The following is an 8,554-nucleotide window of genomic DNA, read 5'->3' on the forward strand; positions in this document are numbered from 1 at the left end:
GACCAGGACTAAACCAGGACCAGACCAGGACTAGACCAGGACTAGACCAGGACCAGACCAGGACCAGACCAGGACTAGACCAGGACTAGACCAGGACTAGACCAGGACTAGACCAGGACTAGACCAGGACTAGACCAGGACTAGACCAGGACTAGACCAGGACCAGACCAGGACCAGACCAGGACTAGACCAGGACTAGACCAGGACTAAACCAGGACCAGGGTCAGACCTGTAGAGTTGGGACAGAGCCTTGATCTCCACCTGCCCGACCGTCTCCTGCAGAAACAAACACCACACCACTGTACGGTACAAAAGTACTACAAGTACTACAAGTACTACTACAAGTACTACAAGTACTACTACAAGTACTACTACAAGTACAAAAGTACTACAAGTACTACAAGTACTACTACAAGTACTACTACAAGTACTACTACAAGTACTACTACAAGTACAAAAGTACTACAAGTACTACTACAAGTACTACTACAAGTACAAAAGTACACAAGTACTACAAGTACTGCAGTACTACAAGTACTACTACAAGTACTACTACAAGTACTACTACAAGTACAAAAGTTCTACTACAAGTACTACTACAAGTACTACAAGTACTAAAGTACTACTACAAGTACTACTACAAGTACAAAAGTACACAAGTACTACAAGTACTGCAGTACTACAAGTACTACTACAAGTACTACTACAAGTACAAAAGTTCTACTACAAGTACTACTACAAGTACTACAAGTACAAAAGTACTACTACAAGTACTACTACAAGTACTACAAGTACAAAAGTACTACAAGTACTACAAGAACACAAGTACTACAGTAGTACTACAGTGCAGTACTACCACAATAGTACTACAGTAGTACTAGTGTGGTAGTACTGTAGTACTGCTGTAGTAGTATTGCAGTAGTATGTAGTACTGTAGTACTGTAGTACTGTAGTACTGCTGTAGTGTAGTACTGTAGTACATGTAGTATTGTGGTACTGTAGTACAGTAGTAGTGTAATACTGCAGTAGTGTAGTACTGTAGTACTGCTGTAGTGTAGTACTGTAGTACATGTAGTATTGTAGTACTGTAGTACAGTAGTAGTGTAATACTGCAGTAGTGTAGTACTGTAGTACAGTAGTAGTGTAGTACTCTTGTACTGTAGTACTTGTAGTTAGTTTGTTCTTGAGGTTCTGACCTTTGGATCCTCCAGACGCTGAAGATATTTCTCAAAAGATCCTTCCACAAACTGAAACACAAGAACCAGAACTAGACCAGGACTAGACCAGGACTAGACCAGGACTAGACCAGGACTAGACCAGGACTAGTCAGGTCTAGTCCAGGTCTAGTCCAGGTCTAGTCCAGGTCTAGTCCAGGTCTAGTCCAGGTTGTTACCGGTTCAAAGTTGGAGCGGTTGGTTCTCATGTGGTTGGCACAGTCCTGACGAATCTTCTGGTGATAATTCTGAGAATAAAAGAGCTGAGGACAAAAGAGACAAGAGAGACAAAAGAGACACGAGGGACACACGAGAGACACACGAGAGACACACGAGAGACACACAGAGAGACACACAGAGAGACACACAGAGAGACACACGAGGGACACAGAGACACACGAACGAGAGACACACAGAGAGACACACAGAGGACACACAGAGGGACACACAGAGGGACACACGAGAGACACACAGAGGGACCACAGAGACACACAGAGAGACGAGAGACACAGAGAGACACACAGAGAGACCACACAGAGACACACAGGGAGACACACAGAGAGACACACGAGGACACACAGAGAGACACACGAGACACACAGAGACACACAGAGAGACACACGAGAGACACACAGAGAGACACACAGAGAGACACACGAGAGACACACAGAGAGACACACAGAGGGACACACAGAGAGACACACGAGAGACACACACACGAGAGACACACGAGAGACACACAGAGAGACACACAGAGAGACACACAGAGAGAGACAACACGACACAGAGAACACACGAGAGACACACAGAGAGACACACACACAGAGAGACACACAGAGAGACACACGGAGGGACACACGAGAGACACACGAGGGACACACAGAGAGACACACAGAGAGACACACAGAGAGACACACGAGAGACACACAGAGGGACACACAGAGAGAGACACACAGAGAGACACACAGAGAGACACACGAGAGACACACGAGAGGGACACACGAGAGACACACGAGAGACACACACACGAGAGACACACAGAGAGACACACGAGAGACACACGAGAGACACACGAGGGACACACACACAAGAGACACACAGAGAGACACAGAGAGACACAGAGAGACACAGAGACACACAGAGAGAACACACAGAGAGACACACAGAGAGACACACAGAGAGACACACGAGGGACACACGAGAGACACACGAGAGACACACGAGAGACACACAGAGAGACACAGAGAGACACACAGAGAGACACACGAGAGACACACGAGAGACACACACAGAGAGACAAGAGGACCACAGAGGGACACACGAGAGACACACGAGAGACACAGAGAGACAACAGAGACACGAGAGACACGAGAGACACACGAGAGACACAGACACACAGAGAGACACACGAGAGACACACGAGAGACACACAGAGAGACACACGAGAGACACACAGAGAGACACACGAGAGACACACAGAGAGACACACAGAGAGACACACGAGAGACACACGAGAGACACACGAGAGACACACAGAGAGACACACAGAGAGACACACAGAGAGACACACGAGGGACACACGAGAGACCACACAGAGACACACAGAGAGACACAGAGACACAGAGGGACACACAGAGAGACACACAGAGAGAGACACACGAGAGACACACGAGAGACACACGAGAGACACACAGAGAGACACACAGAGAGAACATGAGAGACACACGAGAGACACACGAGAGACACACAGAGAGAACACACAGAGAGGACACACAGAGAGACGAGGGACACACAGAGAGACACACAGAGACACACAGAGACACACAGAGAGACACACGAGACACAGAGGGACACACGAGAGACACACAGAGAGACACACAGAGAACACAGAGAGACACACGAGAGACACAAGAGACACCAGAGGGACACACACACACAGAGAGAGAGACACGAGAGGAGACACAGAGAGACACACGAGAGACACACACGAGAGACACACCACAGAGAGACACACACACAGACACACGAGAGACACACACAGGAGAACACAGAGAGACCACACGAGGTACACAAGAGAGACACACGAGGGACAGAGAGACACACGAGAGAGGGACACACGAGAGACACACAGAGAGACACACAGAGACACACGAGACACACGAGGACACACGAGAGACACACAGAGAGACACACAGAGACACACGAGAGACACACGAGAGACACACACACGAGAGACACACAGAGAGACACACGAGAGACACACGAGAACACACGAGAGACACACAGAGGACCACACACAGACACACAGAGACACACAGAGGACACACGAGAGACACACGAGGGACACACACAGAGACACACAGAGAGACAATAGACACACGAGAGACACACAGAGAGACACACAGACACCGAGAGACACACGAGAGACACACAGAGACACAGAGGGACACACAGAGGGACACACGAGAGACACACAGAGAGACACACAGAGACACACCACAGGGACACACATGAGACACAGAGACGAGAGACACAGAGAGACACACAGAGAGACACACAGAGGACACACAGAGGACAGACACAGAGGACAGAGGACACACGAGGGACACACAGAGGGACACACGAGGGACACACAGAGGGACACACGAGGACACACAGAGGACACACGAGGGACACACGAGAACACAGAGGACACACGAGGGACACACAGAGGGACACACACAGCACGAGAGACACACAGAGGGACACACGAGGGACACACAGAGGGACACACACAGGGACACACGAGGGACACACGAGGGACACACGAGGGACACAGGCGTCTGTTGAGTTTCATGCAGGAGGAACATCGACAAACACCTGTCCAAAAAGAGACTGACTATTTGAAGCTGTCCTCCCCCTATGTCCTCTCCCTCTGTCCTCTCCCTCTGTCCTCTGTCCTCCCCCTCTGTCCTCCCCCTCTGTCCTCCCTCTGTCCTCTCCCTCCTCTCCCTCTCCTCTGTCCTCCCCTCTGTCCTCTCCCTATGTCCTCCCCCCTCTGTCCTCCCTCTGTCCTCTCCCTCTGTCCCTCCTCCCTCTGTCCTCTCCCTCTGTCCTCCCCCTCTGTCCTCCCCCTCTGTCTCCCCTCTGTCCTCCCTCTGTCCTCCCCTCTCCTGTCCTCCCCCTCTGTCCTCTCCTCTGTCTCCCCCTCTCCTCCTGTCTCCCCCTCTGTCCTCCCCCTCTGTCTCTGTCTCCCCTCTGTCCTCCTCTGTCCTCCTGTCCCCTCTCCCTCTGTCCTCTGTCCTCCCCCCTCTGTCCTCTGTCCTCCTCCCCCTCTGTCCCTCCCTCTCTCTCTTCCTCTCCCTCTGTCCCCCCCTCTGTCCTCTCCTCTGTCTGTCTCCCCCTCTGTCCTCTCCCTCTGTCCTCTCTGTCCTCTCCCTCTGTCCTCCCCTCTGTCCTCCTCCCTCTGTCCCTCTGTCCTCCCTCTGTCCCTCCCCCTGTCCCTCTCCTCCCTGTCCTCTGTCCTCCCCCTCTGTCCTCTCCTCTGTCCCTCCTCTGTCCTCCCCCTCTGTCCTCCCCTCCCTCTGTCCTCTGTCCTCTCTGTCCTCCCTCTGTCCTCTCCCTCTGTCCTCTCTCCCTCTGTCCTCTGTCCCTCTGTCCCCCTCTGTCCCCCTCTGTCCCCTCTGTCTCTCCTTCTCCCTCTGTCCCTCTCTGTCCTCTGTCCCCCTCTGTCCCTCTCCCTCTGTCCTCTCCCTCTGTCCTCTCCCTCTGTCCTCCCCCCTCCTCTGTCTCCCTCTCTGTCTCTGTCCTCCCTCTGTCCTCTCCCTCTGTCCCTCCTCCTCCCTCTGTCTCCTCCCCTCTGTCCTCCCCTCTGTCCTCTGTCCTCCCCTCTGTCTCCCTCTCCTGTCCCTCTGTCCTCTCCCTCTGTCCCCTCCTGTCCTCTGTCCCTCTGTCCCCCTCTGTCCTCTCCCTCTGTCCTCCCTCCTCTGTCCTCTGTCCTCTGTCCTCCCTCTGTCCTCCCCCTCTGTCCTCCTCCCTCCTCTTCCTCTGTCCCTCCCCTGTCCCCTCTGTCCCTCTGTCCCTCTGTCCCCCCTCCTCTGTCTTCCTCTGTCCTGTCCCTCTGTCCTCTGTCCTCTCCCCTCTGTCTCCCTCTCTGTCCTCCCCTCTGTCCTCTGTCCTCTCCTCTGTCCTCCTGTCCTCTGTCTCCCTCTGTCCTCTCCCTCTGTCCTCTGTCCTCTCCCTCTGTCCTCCCCCTCTCCTCTGTCCTCTGTCCTCTCCCTCTGCCTCCCCCTCTGTCCTCTGTCCTCTCCTCTGTCCTCCCCTCTGTCCCTCTGTCCTCTCCCTCTGTCTCCCCTCTGTCTCCCTCTGTCTCCCTCTGTCTCCCCCTCTGTCTCCCTCTGTTCCTCCCTCTGTCCCTCTGTCCTCTGTCCTCCCTCTGTCCTCTCCCTCTGTCCTCACCCCTCTGTCCTCTGCCCCTCTGTCCTCTGTCCTCTCCTCTGTCCTCCTCTGTCCTCCTCTGTCCTCCCCTCTGTCTCCCCCTCTGTCCTCCCCCTCTGTCCTCTCCTCTGTCCTCTCCTCTCCTCCCCCTCTGTCCTCCCCTGTCCCTGTCCTGTCCCCTCTGTCCTCTGTCCTCCCTCTGTCCTCTCCCTCCTCTGTCCTCCCCTCTGTCCTCCCTCTGTCCTCCCCTCTGTCCCTCTGTCCTCCCCCTCCCCTCTGTCCTCTCCCTCTGTCCTCATCCCTCTGTCCTCCCCCTCTGTCCTCTGTCCTCTGTCCTCCCTCTGTCCTCCTCTGTCCCTCTGTCCTCTCCTCTGTCCTCCTCTGTCCTCTCCCTCCCTCTGTCTCTCTCCCCTCTGTCGTCTCCCTCTGTCCTCTCCCTCTCCCTCTGTCTCTCCCTCTGTCCTCCCTCTGTCCTCCCCCTCTGTCCTCTGTCCTCTCCCTCTGTCCTCCCCCTGTCCTCTGTCCTCTCCCTGTCTCCCCTGTCCCTGCACACACACACAATCTCCTGTCTCACCTGTCTCACCTGTCTCACCTGTCCCTCCTGTCTCACCTGTCTCACCTGTCTCACCTGTCTCACTGTCTCACCTGTGTCTCACCTGTCCCTCCTGTCTCATCCTGTCTCACCTGTCTCACCTGTCCCTCCTGTCTCACCTGTCCCTCCTGTCCCTCCTGTCCCTCCTGTCCCTCCTGTCTCACCTGTCCCTCCTGTCTCACCTGTCGCACCTGTCGCACGTGTCTCACCTGTTCGGACACGGCGCGGAACAGACTGGACGCGTCTCGTGCGACCATCTTCCGGTACAAACCGAGACTCGACAGAAACTCGTCCATGTTCACGAAGTATTTCTTCAACCCCTTCTGCATCCTGCGGGTCACCGATACCGGGTCACCACCGAGTCACCGCCACCGGGTCACAGCCACCGGGTCAGAATCACCGGGTCTAAACGAGCCGAACCGGTTCAAACAAAAAAAAAAAGAAGAAAAAAACAGTTGGAACAAAAACGTCCAGAACCGAAAAAACGAGAAAAAGACACGAGACCCGCGCACGAGCTCACGTGGCACACACGTGCACACTCACCTCACGAGGTCACGGGGTCACGGGGACGCGGGGCGAGGTCACGGCTCGTGCGCAGCTGTGCGTGATGAGAGTGACGAGCGCGCACATCTGCCGCACGTGCACGAGCAGCAGAAGCACGAGACTCGAGACCCGCGCGCACAAACTTTATTTATTATTTATTTGTAACTAAAAACACAAAATAAATACAAAAATATAAACACAAACATATAAATACAAAAATATAAACACAAAAATATAAACGCAAAAATATAAATGCAAAAATATAAATATAAAAATATAAACACAAAAATATAAATACAAAAACATAAACACAAAAATATAATAAAAAATAAATAAAAATATAAATACAAATAAAAAATATAAATACAAAAATATAAATACAAAAGATAAATAATAAAATATAAATACAAAAATATAAACACAAAAAATATAAATACAAAAATATAAATACAAAAATATAAATACAAAAATATAAACACAAAAATATAAATACAAAAAAATATAAACACAAAAATATAAACGCAAAAATATAAATGCAAAAATATAAATATAAAAATATAAACACAAAAATATAAATACAAAAACATAAACACAAAAATATAAATATAAAAATATAAATACAAAAATATAAACACAAAAATATAATTACAAAAAGATAAATACAAAAAATAAACACAAAAATATAAATACAAAAGATAAATACAAAAAATATAAACACAAAAATATAAATGCAAAAATATAAATATAAAAATATAAACACAAAAATATAAATACAAAAACATAAACACAAAAATATAATAAATATAAAAATATAAATACAAAAATATAAATACAAAAAGATAAATACAAAAATATAAACACAAAAATATAAATACAAAAAGATAAATACAAAAAATATAAACACAAAAATATAAATACAAAAATATAAATACAAAAATATAAACACAAAAATATAAACACAAAAATATAAATACAAAAATATAAACACAAAAATATAAACACAAAAATATAAATACAAAAATATAAATACAAAAAAATATAAACACAAAAATATAAACGCAAAAATATAAATGCAAAAATATAAATATAAAAATATACCAGAACCGAAAAAACGAGAAAAAGACACGAGACCCGCGCACGAGCTCACGTGGCACACACGTGCACACTCACCTCACGAGGTCACGGGGTCACGGGGACGCGGGGCGAGGTCACGGCTCGTGCGCAGCTGTGCGTGATGAGACTGACGAGCGCGCACATCTGCCGCACGTGCACGAGCAGCAGAAGCACGAGACTCGAGACCCGCGCGCACAAACTTTATTTATTATTTATTTGTAACTAAAACACAAAATAAATACAAAAATATAAACACAAACATATAAATAAAAATATAAACAAAAAATATAAATACAAAAATATAAACACAAAAATATAAACGCAAAATATAAAATGCAAAAATATAAATATAAAAATATAAACAAAAATATAAAATACAAAACATAAACACAAAAATATAATAAATATAAAAATATAAATACAAAAATATAAATACAAAAATATAAATACAAAAGATAAATACAAAAATATAAATACAAAAATATAAACACAAAAATATAAATACAAAATATAAATACAAAAATATAAATACAAAAATATAAAACAAATATAAATACAAAAAAATATAACACAAAATATAAACGCAAAAATATAAATGCAAAATATAAATATAAAATATAAACACAAAAATATAAATACAAAAACATAAACACAAAAATATAAATATAAAAATATA

The 8,554-nt window shown here is 47.3% G+C and overlaps 1 protein-coding gene across 1 annotated transcript in view; it reads right to left on the minus strand.

Annotated features, from left to right (window-relative positions):
* alg13 (ALG13 UDP-N-acetylglucosaminyltransferase subunit) overlaps positions 1 to 6,701 on the minus strand; it is a 24,097-nt gene extending 17,396 nt beyond the window's left edge. The window contains 4 exon segments of the mRNA XM_055158528.1: positions 230 to 276; positions 1,197 to 1,247; positions 1,394 to 1,477; positions 6,432 to 6,701. Of these exon segments, the coding sequence (XP_055014503.1) occupies positions 230 to 276; positions 1,197 to 1,247; positions 1,394 to 1,477; positions 6,432 to 6,551 (302 nt within the window). The 5' untranslated portion in view covers positions 6,552 to 6,701.
* Between the last annotated feature and the right edge of the window lie 1,853 nt (positions 6,702 to 8,554).

This window comes from Boleophthalmus pectinirostris, unplaced genomic scaffold (genome assembly GCF_026225935.1).
Source record: "Boleophthalmus pectinirostris isolate CB_2022bp ecotype Guang Dong unplaced genomic scaffold, ASM2622593v1 HiC_scaffold_22, whole genome shotgun sequence".
Taxonomy (NCBI): domain Eukaryota; kingdom Metazoa; phylum Chordata; class Actinopteri; order Gobiiformes; family Gobiidae; genus Boleophthalmus; species Boleophthalmus pectinirostris.